Source organism: Mustela putorius, unplaced genomic scaffold (assembly GCF_011764305.1).
Source record: "Mustela putorius furo isolate JIRA1106 unplaced genomic scaffold, ASM1176430v1.1 tig00003909_pilon_pilon_pilon, whole genome shotgun sequence".
Classification (NCBI taxonomy): Eukaryota; Metazoa; Chordata; class Mammalia; order Carnivora; family Mustelidae; genus Mustela; species Mustela putorius.
In genome coordinates this window covers 30280485-30299594 of record NW_025422057.1, presented here as the reverse complement: position 1 = coordinate 30299594, position 19110 = coordinate 30280485, and the positions used below count along the sequence as shown (strand labels likewise).

At 52.5% G+C, this 19110-nt stretch overlaps 2 protein-coding genes across 2 annotated transcripts in view; both read left to right on the top strand.

Annotated features, from left to right (window-relative positions):
* UBTD1 (ubiquitin domain containing 1) overlaps window positions 1–8219 on the top strand; it is a 52619-nt gene extending 44400 nt beyond the window's left edge. The window contains exons 2-3 of the mRNA XM_004749556.3: window positions 5555–5782; window positions 7112–8219. Coding sequence (XP_004749613.1) covers window positions 5555–5782; window positions 7112–7497 — 614 coding nt within the window. The 3' untranslated portion in view covers window positions 7498–8219. The remainder of the gene's footprint in view (window positions 1–5554; window positions 5783–7111) is intronic.
* Window positions 8220–9453: 1234 nt separating this feature from the next.
* ANKRD2 (ankyrin repeat domain 2) lies at window positions 9454–18780 on the top strand. The gene is given in 10 exon segments (XM_045068958.1): window positions 9454–9713; window positions 9715–9804; window positions 13156–13257; window positions 14195–14353; window positions 14454–14561; window positions 16016–16114; window positions 16432–16530; window positions 17367–17465; window positions 17572–17670; window positions 18470–18780. Coding segments are annotated over 10 exon segments (1092 nt in total). The 5' UTR covers window positions 9454–9632; the 3' UTR covers window positions 18626–18780.
* Window positions 18781–19110: the final 330 nt, after the last annotated feature.

Genomic DNA, 19110 nt, shown 5'->3' with positions numbered 1-19110 from the left:
AACTTGGAAAATATAATCCAAAAAAAAAAAAAATTTTTTTTTTCCGCCAGTAACTGCCAATCGGCTATAACCACTGTTACCATTTTGGTGTAAATCCTTCCATTCTTTTTAATATATGTAATTTCACATATTTTTTTAGAAACAGAAGCTGAAGCACAGAGCACTTGCTGTTCTGTAACCTTTTTTCACTGTTTTGGGGCCGTTTCTCCACATTAGTCAGCTTATAGAGGCTGCCACGGACGCACAGATTTTATTTAGCCTTTCTCCTGCTGGCGTACATTTAGTTTGTTTCTGGCTTTCCCTGTTTAAAACCGTGTCGAGTTAAACAGCTTCATAGATGAACCCTCGCCATATACTTGCGATTATTTTCTTCACATACATTCTTAGAAACCAAATGTCTGAGCCAAAAAGATGCACATTTTTGGGTTTTTTGGTACCATACCGAATGCCCTCCCGGAAGTTTGTACCAATTTGTGTAACATATGAGAGTGTTCACACCCTTTCTACTGCCCAGTGTTTTTGACTCAACTAACTATAAAACATCGTGTTTTTTTTTTTAAAGTAACTGAAATTTAAAATATTCATCAATTTCCTTTTATGTTTGGATTAAAACCTTCCTTTTCTGTTTTCGTCTGTACCTTTGCCCAAATTATTCGCCTCAGAGTGTAGGGATCCAGATATTTTGGCATGTCTCTTACACAGGCTTGTCCTGGGCGGGGAGAATTTTGCTGGGTATCTTTCAGCTGGAGGGAGCCAGCACCTGGCCGGGAGGTGCTGCGGCTGCCCCCTGCTGGCTCCGAGGTGCCATGACGTCTGCAAAGGCAACTACTGGCTCCTGCAGCCTTTTCCTTACTTCTGTTCCCACCACACCCCCCAACTCCATTCTAATATTTTCTAGTGTTTGCCGTTTGAGAGGACCAGCATACAGGAAAAGGAATTTTTACACCATTGTATTCTGGGTGACTGCAGATGCTGTTAATACTTAAAGATGCACACTTGCATTGTGTCCCATCTGTGGGTGGGTCTCTGATAGTTGGAAAGCATTCTGGGGTGCACATGCAGGGAAGGGGACTCTGAAAGCCAGGTATGTGAGCAAAGCACCCTTCAGGTGATGGGGCTATTTTTATCTTATGGAGACAGTGAGAGCCACGTGTACCTGGTTATACGTCACGTATCCTCAGTGGTCAGGAACAGAGCCAAACCCAATCTGATGGGTGGGGGGTTGGGGGGATCTGAGCAGGAACAGCAGATATCCAGATATCCTGAAGCCTAGTCTCTTTCTTCTTTAGGAAGCCTCTTTCTTAAATCCGGATGCTCTCGATTTCAAAAGTACTGACCAGCTTTCTCAATTCCTAGCGGGTTACAAGCCCGTTAGGGGGCCTGACCTCTGCCCATAGGAGCCACAGGTAGACCGGAACCAGTAAGAAGTGACATGTGGGCAAGAGGAAGGAGACAGGAAAACTACAGAAATCAGCTCAAGAAGTTAAAAAGACGATCAGGTCACCGAGTGGAGGGGCAAAAACCCCATATCACCCAGAGGTCCTTGAGGGTGTCACTGCATGTCTGTGAACCCCGGTTGATCAGAGTTCTTGCTGAAGGACCAGAGAAATCATGAAGCAGAGCTATTTTTTTGATCCATGCAAAAACACAAACTTTCACAAAAAACATTTGGACAAAACTATAATCTTCTGTCTCTCCAACGTATCCTTATTCTTCTACACTTTTAAGCCCTTGATTGATCAGTTGATCTCGTTTTGATGTTTGTGGCTGGTGTGAGATAGGGATTCTGTTACATGTTTTCCTTATAGGAGAAACTATAGCCCTAACACCATGTATCAGTAGTCCATTAAGAAAAATCTCCTGTGTTTCTTATTTACTGATCACACAGAATACTTCTGGTGCCAGTTGGATGGGTGTTTTTCCCACACCAAGCAATTCTCCAATTTTCTCCGGACACCAACTGGTATCCTACAATCCTGTTCAATTCTGACACTACCTGGAGTGAGTGCAGACCCCTACATGTTAAGGGCTCACCCACCAAGACTGCCCCCAGCTTCCAGTTTCAAGTAGTAAGTGGGTCCCCAGGTTACCCACAACTTCTGTCCGAGTTGGCTTCAAATCAGAGGTTTCCATGACCCTCTCCTTGGGTTCAATAGTTTGGTAAAGCAGCTCAATAGAGCCCAGGAAAACAGTTTACTTACTACCGCTGATTTATTTTATTGCCGCGGATTTATTTATTAAAGGATACAAATGAATAGCCAGATGTAGAGATACATGGAGGGGGGGAGGTCTGGAAGTGTCCTGAGTGCAAGAGCTTTCATCCTGGACTTGGGGTGCACCACCCTTCTGACACATGCATATGTTTACCAACCTGGAAGCTCTCTAAACCCATACTTTTCGGATTTTTGCAGAGGCTTCATCACATAGCTCTGACCTGCTATTAACTCAATTTACATCCCCTCTCCCCTCACCAGAGAATGGGGGACAGGGCTAGAAGTTCCAAGCTAGCATAGAGCCCACCAAGAGCCACTTCATTAGAACAAAAGACACTTGTATCACCCAGGAAATTCCAACGGATTTAGGAGCTCTGTATCAGACATTCCTATCACTCAGGAAATTATAAGGGTTTTACCAGAAACCAGGGGCAGAGACATATATATATATCTCACATCCACCTTCTGCAATGTTCCTTCTCATTTTAATTACATTTCCGTATATGCTTGGTCTATTTCTGGGCTCTCTGTTCTGTCCCATTGGCCCATTTGTCTGTCCCTGTTCCAGTACCACACTCACCAGAGCTTTATAGTTTGTGTAGGTAATGGTAGTGCAGATTCTCCCACCTCATTCTACTCGAGGAGTGGCTTTGTCCTTCCGCATAAGCTTTAGAATCGGCTTCTCAGGTTCCTGCTAGGGGCAGGGGGAAGCTTCCTAGTTAGGAATCTTAGTGGAATTGCATTAAATTTATAGGACAGTTTAGAAAATGGACATTTCTATGATCTCTTTGAATATTGTTTCATCCTCATTCTTCCTGTTGTATCTTCTGGAGATTCTGACTTAAAACTTCAAACCCTTTAAATGTCAGTTATTATGTTTTTCATTTCTAGAAGTCCCATATGGTTCTTTTAACCTCTGCTTGGTCATTCTCTATAATCTCTTTTTCCCTGTTCATATTGTTAAGATTTGTTTCTTTCTTTTCTTTTCTTTTTTTTTTTTTTAAGATTTTATTTATTTATTTGACAGAGAGAGAGAGACAGCGAGAGAGGGAACACAAGCCGGGCGGCGTGGGTGTGAAGAGGGAAAAGCAGGCTTCGATGTAGGGCTCGATCTCGGAACCCTGGGATCATGACCTGAGCTGAAGACAGAGGCTTAATGACCGAGCCACCCAGGCACCCCAGGACTCACTTATTTCTTAAACTTGGTATTTCATAATCTGGTCCGATAAATCCCCTATCTGAAATCTTTGTCAGTCTGATCCTTCCTACTGCTGTTTTTGCTGGCTCTGGCTCCTACTGCCTTGTTGCCTTGTATGTTGTGATTTTTTTTTTTTTTTTTTTTTAAAAAAAAGGAGAAACCAAAAACTATGACCTTATCATTTATTTTCCTTGGAACTTTATCCTGGGAATTCTTTGAGGTCTGGTTTAAAGTTGTTTTCCCACAAAGAGGATTTGCATTTCTTTCTGCTAACCCAGCAGCTCTTTAAATTAGATGTCTGGCTTTGAGAGTTTTCTGGCCTGCTCACGCAGACCTGTAGGAGGGCCGTCTGTGGATTCAATCTGAGCTGAGGTGGAATCTTCATGCTGTCACTTACTGTGTGACCTCGGGCAAGTCATTTGATCTCTCTGCCTGTCCCAGCATCTGTGAAAAAGCTATAAACACCTAGTGCCTTAGGCTGTTGCAAAGCTGAAGTAGGGGAGATTGGGTTGTATACAGAAATACAGGGCTTGCTGGGGGTTCTTCCACACGGTGGGTAGGCTGGTAGGCAGTGGGTGTTGTTGTGTTCCCCTGAGGAGCATCCTCTCCTGCCCCAGCTGGACCAGGCAACTGGTTGGCAGACCCCAGCTTGGGTCCTGCCCCTTGCCCGGAGGATCGGAGTCTGAGTGGGAGCCACCGGCTTTAAACCTTCCTCCTGTGGATTATTCTGCCTTCAGCTCTGAGAGGTCTTGAGCCTCCTGGAGCCTTTGAGAGATGCTTCTGCCCTCAGTCTCCACTTGTCTTGGAAGTCACTTGGGGCCAGGGAACAAGAAAAATGACATTTAACAGAATTGTTTTCCGCTTCAGATGCTGCAGGGATGTTTTGGTCGGTTGGTTATGGTTTTTTTCAAAAAATGTGTTTTGTAACTACATGGTAGGTACAAAAATAATCATTATTCATCATGGGAATGTACATTGACATAATATAAGTGTAAAATAAAGTTGTATATTGGCATGAAAAAAATGTGAAATCCTTTCTGTAACAAGAACTAAAAAAATTAAATAAATAAATGTAACAGTATCAGCTCCACTGGGGCACCTGGGTGGTTCAGTCAGTGAAGCATCGAACCCATGATTCTGGCCCAGGTCCTCATCTCAGGGTCCTGAGAGGAGCCCTGCTTTGGGCTTCGAGCTCAGCCGGGCGTCTGCCTGGGAGTCTCTCTCCCTCTTTCCCCCTCAACCCCCCAACCCTCCTCAGGCACGCGCACTCACTCTCTGACCTCTCTCTCTCAAATACATAAGTCTGGTTTTTTTTTTTAAAGATTTTATTTTATTTATTATTTTATTTATTTGACAGACAGCGAGAGAAAAAACACAGGCAGGGGGAGCGGGAGAGGGAGAAGCAGGCTTCCCACTGAGCAGGGAGCCTGATGTGGGTCTCAATGCCAGGCCCCTGGGATCATGACCTGAGCTCAAGGCAGTCGCTTAACCGACTGAGCCACCCAGGCACCCCCAAATAAATAAGTCTTTTTTAAAAAACTTAATATGAACTCAACTATATTGAGAGAAATGGGGAAAAGGAAATATGTTCAGGTGTCAGCGGTGGTTATTTCTGAATAGTGGGATTCTGGAGTCACTTCTTCCCCGGTGGCAGCATGGCACAGACAGCAGTGAGAGGGTGGCCTCAGCACTCAAAGTCTTGTGCGAAATCCGTACTCGTGTGGCCTCAGGCACATGACAGGCTCTCATGGTCACAGCCGGCCCATCTCCCGGGCTTTGTGGACAAGAGGAGCAGTGGGTTTGAAGCGCCCGGCCTGCCCCACCAACGGCCACCCTTATTCTCCCACAGGGACATTCTTGCCGGGTCTTTAAGGATACGGCGCGTGTACTCCTTTATAATCAAAGAAGGAGGCGATACATGCTCTGCTGACAAAAACTGTTTACGTCTCCTGGTTGGGTGTGTGGAGTTTCCAGACTAATCCCCTGATGCTGCCGGAAAGGGTCTTGAGGCCCGAAGAATACTTGGGAGCCACTGCTGGGGAGGGCAGAGGTGGGAGGGTGCTGGCAGGGCAGTGGGGGGGGAGAGACTGCAGGTGCAGCCTGGCCTCAGAGGTGCTCAGCCTGTCCCTTCCGTCCGGCGCAGGGCGCAACGAGCCCCTGAAGAAGGAGCGGCTGAAGTGGAAGAGCGACTACCCCATGACCGACGGGCAGCTGCGGAGCAAACGGGATGAGTTCTGGGACACGGCACCCGCCTTCGAGGGCCGCAAGGAGATCTGGGACGCCCTCAAGGCCGCCGCCTATGCAGCCGAGGCCAACGACCATGAGTTGGCCCAGGCCATCCTGGACGGAGCCAGCATCACCCTGCCTCACGGTGAGCGGGCGGGGCCGGGCTTTGTCCCCACCAGGATGGGGACCGCCAGGCCGCTTTGGGTGGAAGGGAGCCGGCAGCCGGCCCCACACTGGGAGTTTTCAATCCAAGCTGCTCGGTGGCCAGGGTGGCCCTTTGCTTGCTAATTCACGCAACTCTCACTGAGTATGTGCCAGGAGCGGGGACTCAAACCAAAGGGAGACGCAGTCCCCGCTTGTCTACTGAAGACATAGAAAGGCACCAGCCAACCTCAAAGCAGCGTGAGGAGAGCAAGCTAGAGTTGCCCGGGGTACTCTGGGATCACAGAGCATCTGAGAACCCTTCTGTTGAGGGTTACTACGGGCTGGGCACTGAGCTAGAAGCTTCTGCTGTAGTATCTCATTTAAGTTTATAACAGCCTTATGTAGTCAGGTATGGGAAGTGGAGGGTCACAGTGAAACTGTAGAGTCACAGACCTGGGTTTTAACAAATGTCTCTGCTCTTGGTAGTGCGCCCCTGACAGGGAGCTTCTCGATTTTAGTCTCAGGAACTTGCAGCTGTAAAGCAGAGATATGCACCTCACAGGATGGTTGTTAGGACTCAGCAAGATATGCAGAACCACCTTTAGTCCAGTCCTGGAACTTAGTAGGTGCTTCGGACACAACAAATATATTACTGTGTGCAATACCTAGTATAGGAAGTCCCCTGGGGCCCACCAGAGTAGAAGCTATGGACAGTAGGGCCCGTGCCTTCTCACTCACCCTGGTAACCCCAGCACCCAGCATGTAGCTCAGGAAAGAGTTGTCGAATGAAAAAATGGAAAGTTACATCATTCACCAGCATTGAACAGTACCTGCAGTACCTGGCAGAGCCAAGATGCCGGCCCCATGTGTTCCTGATTCCACCTTGAACTCCTCCCAGCTGTCTCTCCCAGAGAGCCCTGACTGTAGGTTGGTTTCGGGGACTGTGGGATGGCCATAACAGGTGTATTGGGTTGCTCAGGCTGCTCTAACAAAATACCACAGATAGGGTACCTTATTACCCAACTGAGATTTCTTTCTCATAGTTCTGGAGGCCGGGAAGCCCAGGATCTAGGTGCCAGCTGATTTGGTTTTCGGTGAGGGCTATCTTTGTGGCTTATCAATGGCCGCCTGCTTGCTGCGTCCTCCCATACATACTGGGAAAGCATGGCCCAGTGTGTCTTAGAAAGACACTAATCCTGTTGGATTGGTGCCCCACCCAGATGACCTCCTTACCCGCCCTGACTCGCGTACGCGCCCCTCTCTTCCCATGGCCAAGACAGAAACTGTGGGGCTCTCCGAGCAGACCCTGACCGCCCCGCTTCTCGCGCAGGCACCCTCTGTGAATGCTACGACGAGCTGGGCAATCGCTACCAGCTGCCCGTCTACTGCCTGTCGCCGCCCGTGAACCTGCTGCTGGAGCACACTGAGGAGGAGAGCCTGGAGCCGCCCGAGCCCACACCCGGGGTGCGCCGCGAGTTCCCGCTGAAGGTGCGCCTCTCCACGGGCAAGGACGTGAGGCTCAACGCCAGCCTGCCGGACACGGTGGGGCAGCTGAAGAGGCAGCTGCACAGCCTGGAGGGCATCGAGCCATCCTGGCAGCGGTGGTTCTTCTCCGGGAAGCTGCTCACAGACCGCACGCGACTCCAGGAAACCAAGATCCAGAAAGATTTTGTCATCCAGGTCATCATCAACCAGCCCCCGCCGCCCCAGGACTGAGGAGCCCGCGGACCCCTGGGAAGAGAGGCCATGGAGGCCTCTGCGGGGCTAAGAGGCCTCCCGGCGGAGCGCTGGGTCCCCCCACCCTGCTGCTGCCTCCGAGGCCTGTCACTTTCTTCAGGGGCGCCGCCTGCCATGTGGCTGCTGGGCAAGCCATGAAGGGACCCTGCCTCCCGGGGGGCCCGGGAGCCACGAGGGCCCCGCACCCAGGAAGCAGTGCTGCCACACACAGGCTTTGCCAGCCTTGTTGGAGAAAAGGCAGACAGGGGCACTCCACCCTGCCTCTCTCCCGCAGCAGGTTCGAGCCACGAGGGGCCAGCCCGGAGGCCCCTAGAGCCCAGATCTGTTGTCTGGTGCTGCCGGCTGTGCTCACTCCGGTTTTCTGCTCAGGGTCTGAAGCAGCTGCTGTCCCCTTCCCCTGCCCCTACTCCCTGACTCTGCCCTGGGCCCAGTGCCAGTCCTCTGGAGGGGAGGAGATGGCTTGTGAGCCCCAGGGGCAGGGAGCCTGAGGCCGGCCTCTGCCTCTCCCTGCCCCCAGCACAATTGGCAGAGGTGGAGGGGGCGGGCGGCCAGATGGCTGTGCTATTGTGGCAGGGGTCTACATGGGGCCATCTCCTGGCTGTAACCCAAGCGGTGGGGGGTCTGCAGCCCGGCCATGGCCCACAACAGGTCCCTGTGTACAGACATATCTGCATATTTATCAATAAAGCCTTTTGCTCCTACCTTCTCTCTTGCCTAGCTTTGACTTTGGGCTCCCTGGCTGCTCTGTGGAGCCCCAGAACCAGTTCTGGTGTGGGAGTGGGTCGCAGCCGAGAGGAGAGATCCTTGAATTCCTAGTGTTCCAGGCCCTGTGTTGGTTCTCAGGAAAAACACTTAATCTCTGAGCCCACTTGGTTTTCCTTAATGTGGAGACAATGCCACTTGCCCTGCCTCTTCCTCAGTTGCCGGGAGAATTACATGGCGTAACAGATGTGAGCGCACTTTGAAAGCAGAGGCAACATATCAGGAAGGTGGTATTTAATAACCTGCCAGGTCTGTTCCTGGAAGCGAGAGGGTCCTGCCCGGGCCCTCAGGACTGATGTATGCACCCTAATCCTAGAGATGCCACCCTGCACCCTCAGGGATGTGAAAGCAAAATCTTGGACACATTTAGATTGCGAGCATGTGTCCCTTAGCAGCGAGGGGACCAGAGAGGAAAAGGAGCCAGTGCCTACCCTTCCTGCGGGGAAAGTGTGCACATCACCCAAAGGGGACCTCTTTTAGCTAAGGGCGAGCTGCATGAGCAGTACAGAATTGCCGCACTGTGGCGTCTGTGTGCACGATGGCCCAGGGCTCACTCCCGGAGTTCTAGGTATGGAGCAAATTCAGGTCTGCTTTTTCTCCATTGAGAGTATTTTCCTTCTCAGCGAGCATGGCCAGACCCCGGTCAGGGTGGCCTGACAAGGCAGGATGATCAGAAGGGGCTGGTTGTCACCAAGGCTCGGGACTGCACTCTGGCCCTTTTAGGGTGGCTTCCTGACACCCTGCCTGAAGCAAGACCTTTTAAGTTTTGCAAGGCCTGGTGAGACAGAGGGTCAAGGTTTTGTCGGAGGCTAATGGACCGGCAGGCACATACAGCAACGCCTCACTAGGGGGCGCTGTGGAACTCCGGAGACACAAAAGCCGGCCTGAGCTGTGAGCGAAGAGGGAGGCACCTGCTCTTACTCCTGCCCACCACCTTGACACTCCAGCCCCGACATAGCAGAGTCGGCCCCGCCACAGAGCAAGCAGAGTCTGTTCACAGGACAGCTGGGGACACAGGCCTCCATTGGGTCCTTACAGTTGTCTTTCACTGACAATGGTGGGCAGTTGCCAGGCGTCCAGCAGGTGGCACTGTCATCAGGGTTAGGGGCAGCCAGGGTCCATTGTGCAGCCCAGCTGCCACCACTAAGGCCCAGCCCCACCCAAGCATTCAGGACAGAGGCTAGGCGGGCTCCTTCCTGCAGCCCTGCTCTTTTGGGGTGCTGGGCCCTTCAGCTCCAGCAGGTCGGGGGTGGGGTGGGGCAAACTGCCCCTGCTTCCCTCAGCTCCCCGGGGCTGCCTGGGGTGAAGGTGACAGGTGGGGGAGGCAGGTGGAGAATTGGGCCAGTGAGCTCATGGCAAAGGCGCCCAGCGGGGTGGGGGTGGGGGGTGCCCTGCCTTATAAAGCCCCCGAGGCCCTGGGGCCTGCAGAGGCCGGCGATAGACAGCACCATGGAGGGCTCCGAGGCAGTGCAGAGGGCCACAGCGCTTATCGAGGAGCGGCTGGCACAGGAGGAAGAGAATGAGGTACAGGCATGGGTGTGGGGACCCAAGGGGATTCTAAGGAGATCCAGCTCTACTGTCAAGGGAGGTAAGAGCCTGGCTGCCGCATCTGTGGTAGGAAGGAGGGCAGATGTCCCCAGGGGCCCAAGGGCTCCATTCCAGCCCCAGGGTGCTCCTGGTGGAGGGGTTTGCTGCCAGTGGGAGACTGAGGCTTCAACCCCCAAGAACTGAGAGACGGTGGGGTGGGCGAGCCAAGCTGGGCTCCTGATATCCTGTCACCCACCTGGACCTCAAGGAGGTGGGCCAGGCTGCGCTAGAGCAGGACAGCTGGGATGCTGCCTGAGAATAGGGGAGTCTGGGGCCCTGAGAGATCCCAGCTGCTGGGCGGGAGGCTGAGACAGGAGAAACTCCTGCATTTGGTCCCTGAAGAATAGAGACTGGGAGCAGAGCAAGGAAGCGGTGCCGGGAAAGGAAGCATGGGTTTTCCCAGGACGACCATCTGCGCTCTGGGAGGCCACTGGAGCACTGCAGCTCTGGGCAACTGGCATTTGCTCTGGGAAAAAGGAGTGGGGAGAGGGGACGAAGGTGCAGGCTTGTCTACTCTTCATTCTGTTTAAACTACTATTTGACTTAGAGTCTGCTCTGCCAAGTGCCAGGGGCTGTGAGGAGTAAGAGGCTCAGGAGGGCCAGCCCCTGCCTCCTCCTTACCAGTCCTACATTCATTCTAGTCAGCATCTGTCAGGGACATAATCTGCAGAGAAACAGGCAGACTGAGGCAATGGTGAACTAGAGCTGTTAAGTCAGCAGGGAAGGGGCACAAAAGGTAGGTGCGTCACTCTGACTGTGGGTGCTCAAGGACTCCTGGGAACAAGATGACATTTGAGCAGGACCTTCAAGGCTGGTGAGTGGAGATCAGAGAGGGAGGGAATTCCAGGCTAAGGAAAAGACAGGCACTAAAAAGTTTAGGTGAGTGATGGTGGGGCCGTTGTGAGAAAGTCTGGTAGGGCCTAAGGCTGGGTACAAACCCTTGAGGGTCATGGGAAAGATATTTATTCTTTGGGCAATGGGGAGCCACTAAGTGTTGCTGAGTGAGGGTGAGTGGTGCCATCTGACCTATTTTTAGGAAAGCAGCTCTGACAGCCTGAGGAGGACACGTCGGCAAAAGACCGGGCCCTAACAGGAATGGGAGGAAGGAGACAAATCAGTTTGGAAGTAGGCTCTGGTCACCAAAAGAGTGGCTGAATAGGGGTGAGGAAGAGGGAAGGACCAGGACTCTGGTGGAAGAAGAGATGTAAACCAGAGGCGGGGGCGGGGGTAGGGGGACAGGCTTGTGGGGGAAGAGTTTGGGCTGAGCCCAATGAGTCCCAGGCTGGGGCATCCTTGGATCTCCAGGAATGCCACTTACTTCTCCCCTGGGGCCAGGTAGGTGAGTCATGCCACTGTGCCATTTCTGGAGTGCTGGCGTTGGACAGAGACCTTCAGCAGGGGGACACGGAGCTGTCCTCATCCATCCATTCACCCAACAAATATAGCAGCACGGCTGTCGGGACACCGGGTGCCCACAGAGCCACCCTTCCCACCAATGCCTGCCACATGCCAGGCACTGTGCTAAGCTCTGTACAGGCATACTTTTTTTTTTTTTTTAAAGATTTTATTTATTTGACAGAGATCACAAGCAGGCAGAGAGGCAGGCAGAGAGGCAGGCAGAGAGAGAGAAAGAGAGGAGGAAGCAGGCTCCCTATTGAACAGAGAGCCTGATGCGGGGCTCCATCCCAGGACCCTGGGATCATGACCTGACCTGAAATCAGAGGCTTTAATCCACTGAGCCACCCAGGCACCCCGAGGCATACTTTCATTTAATCTGTACAATGATCTGCAGAGTAAGGTGGGCCTTTGTTTCAATGTGTTTTACCCACTAGCACCCAGTTCAATAAACACTGAGTACTGACTGTGTGTCAGCCCCCAAAGACAAATCTGAAGTGAAGGACTAGAGAGTCTGGGTAAGGCCTGTGTGAGCACGAGAGTCTCTAGTTGTTCCCACTAAGTCCCAGCCCAGCAAAATTCTCAGAGGGGAGCCTCTGTCCAGCCTCCCCCTTCTTGGTGTGGGAAGTGAAGGAGAATCCCGAAGCCCAGGGCTTGGGCTCTGTCATGGGAGCATACTAGGTCAGGTCATCACTGAGGACTTACTGGTGGGCAAAGATGCTGAGCGCCTCCTGTCGTGATCCATTCACTCACTCACTCGTTTATTCTCCAACATTCACTGAGCACCTGCTGTATGCTAGAGCCCATCATAGGTGCTAGGGCTACCAAGCTAATGGCAACCCAAGCCTACCCTTGGGATGCTCCATGAGGAACCCAGCCAGGATCCCCCAGGCTGCAGCCCAAGGTCATCTGTTGTTCCTGTAGGAAGATGCAGTGTTTCAGGTGAGGCCAATACTGGGGATACCTCAAACCATGTAAGCCCAACACAGAAGGGAACAGCCAGTGGGCACCAGGACCTCCCGAATGAAGACTGGGGAAATTGGCCCTCAAAACAGCCCTAGAAGAGTATCCCACCAGAGCTCAGTGGAAAAGGCACAAGGCAGCTGAGAGCTCTGTAAGGGTGGGCCATTCCTCCTAGCCGCCATCCGGACTCTGTGTCCTCTACCCGGGGTGAATTTCCCGGCACACAGAGATGGGCGTCAGCCTGTCACAAAAAGTGCCTTCCTTTAAAACAGAGGAGGGGGTCCTGAGAAAGCGGTCCGGGCAAGTCAAAACTACAAAGGGGGACTTGGAAGGAGTTTCACCCATCCAATTACAATGAGAGTCCCTTCAAACTGAAGCCTAGGTCGCTGTGGCTCTTGTCCCTCAGTTTCCCTGACAAGTTTCCAGCTCCAGGATCTCATGGAGCAGTAAAATCTGAGGGAAAAAAGTTGGTATCTGAGAGTTGCCACATTTTTGTATTGACACATGAATCTATTTTAAAAATAACTATCAATTCTTACCACAATCATTTCATCTATGTGAATCTTTAATGGCGGCAAAGAAATCACCACCACCACCACCACCACCACCACCATCATCGTCATCTCGGTGCTTTGAAAGTGAATATATTTAATTTCACGAAAACTCATTCCAGTAGCCCTTAAACTTGTCTTGCTGAGGACACATGACCACCAGTGGACAGGTGTTTGAGCTGAGGTTGGGGTAGGGTTGAGCTGGAGAACTATGGGAGCTGGCTCTCCAGGACCAGTCGGGAGTGGGGCTCTGAAGTGCTCGGATGTCACACAGTAGGAAGTCCTTGGGGTTTCCTTGGAGTGGGTTGGGGGAGAGGCTACCTGCCGCCCTGGGTACTATGGGCAGGTGCTGGAGAACATCCTCTCCTTGGCTCACCAGAAACTCCGAGGAACCACACAGCAGAAGCTGCCCATGGACTTGCTGGTGTTGGAGGATGAGAAGCACCACGGGGCTCAGAGTCTGGCCTTACAGAAGGTTAAGGTAAACGTGAGGAGAGTCCAACCTCTGCACTCAGGGATCAGGACAGGCAAGCTATGGCTTTGCTCCCCCTAGCTAGTATGCAAACCCATTATCTCAGCACCCGCTACCCCAGGAGCATGCTAACGATGCAGAATCTTGGCCCCACCCCAGACCTGCTGAGTCACAATCTGCGTATGTACAAGATCCCAGGGGATGGACTCATTTTGGAAGCCCCAGCTGATGGGATAGCAATACAGCTGGGCAGTATGCCCGTGTTAAGGGGCTCGGGAGGTTGTGTGTGCTGACAGGAGAGACCTCTGTGCTGCTGAGAGGAAAATCAGAGTTTCCAGAACACTAGTGTGTAGGGTGATCCCAAAGGATGCTTGTCTGAAGGGCACCAACCAGGCCATAATGGAAGTTACCTCTGGGAGAGAAGGGCTTTCTCTTCAACTCTTTTATGTTTGTATATTTGTTTGTGTATTTGTTTTTTAGATTTTTAAAAAAATTATTTGAGAGAGCACGAGCAGAGGGAGGGGCAGAGGGAGCGGGAGAAGCAGGCTGCCCACTCAGCAGGGATCCCAGGACCCTGAGATCATGACCTGAGCCGAAGGCAGACTTTTAACTGATGGAGCCACCCAGACGCCCCTGTTTCTGTATTGTTTATGATCTCACACACACATGAAACTGCATGGAAAGCTGAGGATTCAGATTCCATTCTCAAGGGCTGGGCTACCTCTGAGAGTCCCTCCTCTTGCCCTTCACCTACATGAAGGCTCAAAACTGGCAGCTCCTACGCTGTCACCTCAAGTCTCCCCTTGTCCCCTGATTGGAACCGTCTGTGTCCCGGTCTCATCTGGATTCTCCCTCTCCTGAAAAGCTCTCCCTATCCATCTCCCCAAGCTTGACTCAGGGGTCCCCAAGATCCCAGCATGGGGTTTGATGAGCCACCTCCATGCAGGGCCAAGAGCGTGTGCGCAAGACGTCCCTAGATCTTCGCCGGGAGATCATTGACGTGGGGGGGATCCAGAACCTCATCGAGCTGCGGAAAAAACGCAAGCAGAAGAAGAGAGAAGCCCTGGCGGCCTCCCAGGAGCCACCTCCAGAGCCTGAGGAGATCGTAAGGGTCTTGGGGAGGACCCCTGTGTCGGCGGGGGGAACCCAGGAGGGCCTCTGATCACTGCAGGGCAGCCCTCCATGACTGCATTCGTTCCTTCCAGACTTGCCCTGTGGACGAAGAGACATTCCTGAAAGCGGCAGTGGAAGGGAAAATGAAGGTCATTGAGAAGTTCCTGGCCGACGGGGGTTCCCCGGACACCTGTGATCAGGTGAAGTTCTACATGTACCTTCTGTCTGCCTCCCTTTCAGAGTTGCCTCCCCACTCCGCCCACCCACTTGTGGGCCTGAGAACAGGCGTTGGGGGTCCTTCGGCAGGGGGTTTGGGTGACCCCTTGCCCACACAGGAATTTACCTAAGTCCTTAGGCCCTTTTCACCTTGAACTACCTCCAGAGTAACAAATGTCATGTCGTCTTCTAGGGAGGAAAGGGGAATGGAATTAAATAATAAGAGCCCAAACCAAGAATTTGGGGCTCAAATCCCATCTCTATGACTCCCTAACTATGTGACCTTCGGCTAGCTCTGGGCCTCAGTTTCCTCCTCTGTAAAACGGCCTGCTTCCCTCGGAGCATGTCACGGGGACCAAATGGAATATTAATGCCTCAGTTAGTATTTAGTGAATGGAGGAAAAAAACGATAGCACATGCAGGATATGATATTGTTTTTGTGTTGCATTGTATATTACACTTCCTTTTAAAACGTATTGATTGTTGGATAGTGGCGAAATACATATAACCTGAAACACGCCACTTTAGTCATTTTAAGTGTACAGTTCAGTGCCATTCGTTGTATTTCCCAGGCTGTGCAACCATCACCATGATGTTCCAAATGTTTCCATCGCCCCTCACACTTCTGTTTTCCCTGAAACCGCCTCTTTCACATTTCACATGCATCTCCTGGGACTGAGAAATTTGATGGTCCTCCCCTGCAGCCTGCATTACTGTGGGCTTAGGCTACATGGCCTTTCCCTTCCCTGAGACTCAGGAGTCTCAGTCCTCTTGATCCATCCAAACACCTTCCACCTTCAAGCCCTGTGCCGGGTGCTGGGAGTACAAAAAAGGAAAGACCAGCGTTGAGAGAAGGGGGACATCCACACATAACCATATCTTCACTATGGGAAGATATGCCTCATGGCCTGAGGGTTTCAAGAGACCTAAGCAAAATGCTGAAGTTCATTCCTTCCTTGAATCAGGCATGGGTGTGCTCCTGCCCCTTCTGGCCCTGGGCTAGGCACCCAGGGGAAACAGTCTAGTAAGTCTTGGCCTGCCCTTCCAATACCCTCTCTGAAAGGTTCTCTGGGACCTCTGGGGCCAGCTCCGGCCTAGAGGTTTTAAGATAATGGCACTTGAGCTGTCCCGCCTCTTGAAGGAGTAGCAAGAATTCATCAAGCACTCATAGGAAGTAAGGGCAAAATGGGCATTCCCAGCAGAGGGAACAGCCTGTGTCAAGGCCTAGCTTGATGTGCTTGGGGGTGGGGGATGGTGAGAAGGTCAGAGTTCCCAGGATACAAGAGGGTTCCAAGGATGGTCTGGATAGAACATGAAGGGACTGCCAGAACATGGATATGATGGGGACCAAATACAGGGATCAGATTCAAAATGGTTGGTAAGGTCTATCCTCAGCCTGAGGCCAGAAATCAGGCCCTGATGGTCTCTCTGGGGACAGTTCCGCCGGACAGCACTTCATCGAGCTTCCCTGGAAGGTCACATGGAGATCCTGGAGAAGCTTCTGGAGCATGGGGCCACTGTAGACTTCCAGGATCGGGTGAGTAAGAGATGCCTATTGGGTGGGAGGTAGGAGGTGGGCCCAACACCAGTGGACCCTCCCTCCGGCCAACCTGGGACACAAACAGGTTTCCTCTGGGGCCAGCCCCCACCTCCAGTGAGATGTATGGCCTGGGGCCATCTTCCATAAACCTGGCTTGGACCCGAGGCTTCTCCTGCTCCGCTCGGTCCACTGCCCAGGCACAGACGTGCCTTGCCCCTTCTCTGTCCTCTTTCCCTGGATTCCTCCAGCCCTCTTAGCTGAGGTCCTTTCCCCTAGGGCACTTCCTCCCCTACAGCCCCATCTTTCCCTTCTAGCTGGACTGCACAGCCATGCACTGGGCCTGTCGTGGGGGCCACTTGGAGGTCGTAAAACTCCTGCAAAGCCGAGGAGCAGACACGAACAAGAGGGACAAGGTGAGGCAATAATGCTCACAGGTGTTAAGACGGGTGGGAAGGGAGGGCAAGGGGCAGAGACCAGAAAAGCCCAGGAGGCAGGATAGTGAGCTAGTCTGATTTCAGAGGGGCTGCAGAGTCCAGGAAGGGGTCTTTGCCATCACCTGTAGGTCCTTGGAGACGCCGTCTGGGGATGGGAGCAGGAAGGACAGAGGAGAGAGGATGAGAAGAAATCCACTATTTAGGGGGCTTTGGGATCACCCCAAAGAGGTGGGATTTGTTTATCCCTGTAATCCTTCATCATCCTTTGTCTATCTGTCCGTCCATCCCTCCATTCACTTATTCATCTGCTCGCTTGTTTCTTCATTCACCGTTTTTCTATTCATTCATTCCTTTGTGTGCAACCTTGAACTAGGGACTGCCGCTGAGCCTCTGTGGCGCATCTATCACATGTCTTACAGAATTCTTATATAACTAGATGGGGAAGTGTACGTAAATTATTTATTGAGCATAAGGCTGATGTTTTATAAGCTTCTGCCATGCCCGTCCCATAGTTACCTCTCAGTTAATAGCACCTATTATAATTATTAAGACAAGGGCAGCAGAGCTCACAGCTGTTTCCAGCTGGGTGAGAGGGGAACCATAGAAGGCCTCGCAGAGGACGAGGCATCAAATGCTTCCGAGGTAGACCACTGAATAGGACGGTGGAAATGGTAGAACTCTCAGTCCTTATGGGGCTCAGGCCCTGGCACTGGGACTTGGGGAGAGGATTAGGCTGGAGCTTGGACAACCTCCCTCCCAGAAGCACCACAGTCCAGGTGCCTTGAGCCAGCAGTTCCTGCTTCCTTCCCACACAGCTGCTGAGTACCCCCCTGCATGTGGCAGTCCGGACGGGGCACATGGAGATTGTGCAGCACTTTCTATCCCTGGGCCTGGACATCAATGCCAAGGACAGAGTAAGTGTCCAGCTCCCCTTCTGCTCAGCCACATCCCAGGAGTGCAGGAAGCCCGAGGGCATCCACATGCCCCTGTGCGCCATACTGACTGTCACATTGGCTCTAGGAAGGGGACAGTGCCCTGCATGATGCTGTGAGGCTCAACCGCTACAAAATCATCAAACTGCTGCTCCTGCACGGGGCTGACATGTTGACCAAGAACCTAGTAAGTCCATTCCTTCCCTGATTTGGTAACGAGTGTGCACCACTCACACAGGCTCTGCGCTGGGCACTCAGAGGAAACACGGAACTAAGAAAGACTCTGCCTGCCCTCGGAGCACACTCACAGTGGAGGGTCTCTCGGGGCACCCTGGGAATTTGGGGCCCACCCACCTTTCCAGATCTCTGTAAGCTTATCTCTGTCCAGAGGGCCAGTGCAGAGAAACAGCCAGAAAGGACAGTAAGAGGACTTCCCAAAGGTCTCCAAATAGATCCGAGGGGGTCCTAATGTCCAGGCCTAAGGAGGCCAAAATCATGGAGGAACCCAACTGAAGGGAACCTAAGCGTTTGGTTGGCACGACCACCCCTAGCACAACACTGTGTGGGTCTAGAGTTCTCTTGGGGTCCTACGTTGCTTAGTCCGCGCTCTTCTTTGGAGCCCAGAGCAATCACGAAAGAGGGGAATGGGAAGGTCCCCCTGACTCAAGAAAGACTAAAGGGATAGTGGGAAAGTCAGGAAGCTGTGCGGAGGTGGTGGGTGGGGATTTCTCAACCAGGACATTACTGACATTTGGGGCTGGAAATTTATTTGTTATGAGAGAACTCTCCTGTGCATTACAGGATCTTTAAGCAGCATCCCTGGCCTCTAGTCACCAAATGCCAGTAGTCCCCACACCCCTCACTGTGACAATCAGAAACATTCTAAATATTGCCGCTTGCCCCTGATTGGAACCCCTGGTATAGATGAGGGAACCTCCTGGTACAAACTTCTGAGCAGTGACAAGATCTCCGCTTGGTTCTCCCAGGCAGGAAAGACCCCGACGGACCTGGTGCAGCTGTGGCAAGCTGACACCCGGCAGGCTCTGGAGCCCCCGGAGCCAGAGCCAGGGTCAGAGCAGAATGGACTGCAGGGTCCCTCAGAGACCCAGCAGGAGCCCCCACAGCCTCTGCCAGTCCAGTAAACACCTGGCCCAGGCCAGCTGGGCACCCCTCTGGCCTGCGTGCAGCCAGAGGGTCATTAAGAACGGCCCACAGAGCCGAGGATCCTGCCATTCCTCTGCGTGCGATTCGGGACACCCACAAACTGCCGCAATAAAAAAATAAAAAGTTTTTGCAATTGGTTATGTTTGTTTCCATTTGTGTCTGCAACATTCAGGAATGAGGGAAAATGGAACAAGGATAGGTTCAGGGAAGAGGGGGGTTGGAGCCCTTTGGACCCAGCTCTATGGCTTTTCCTACCGGGGCGTCTTCTTGCTTCTTTCCTGCCAGCGCTCTTCCCAAATCCCAGCGTGGGTCACCTGCTCCCGGCACCTCCGCTGCGCCCCCCCCCACCCCCGTCCTGGTGACCGCTGTCCCGCAGGGCCGTGTGTGGCCAGCGCAGGCTCGTCACGTGGCGGCCCGCCCGCGCAGGAGGAGCCTGGCAGGGGATCAGGGGCCTTGGAGCGCC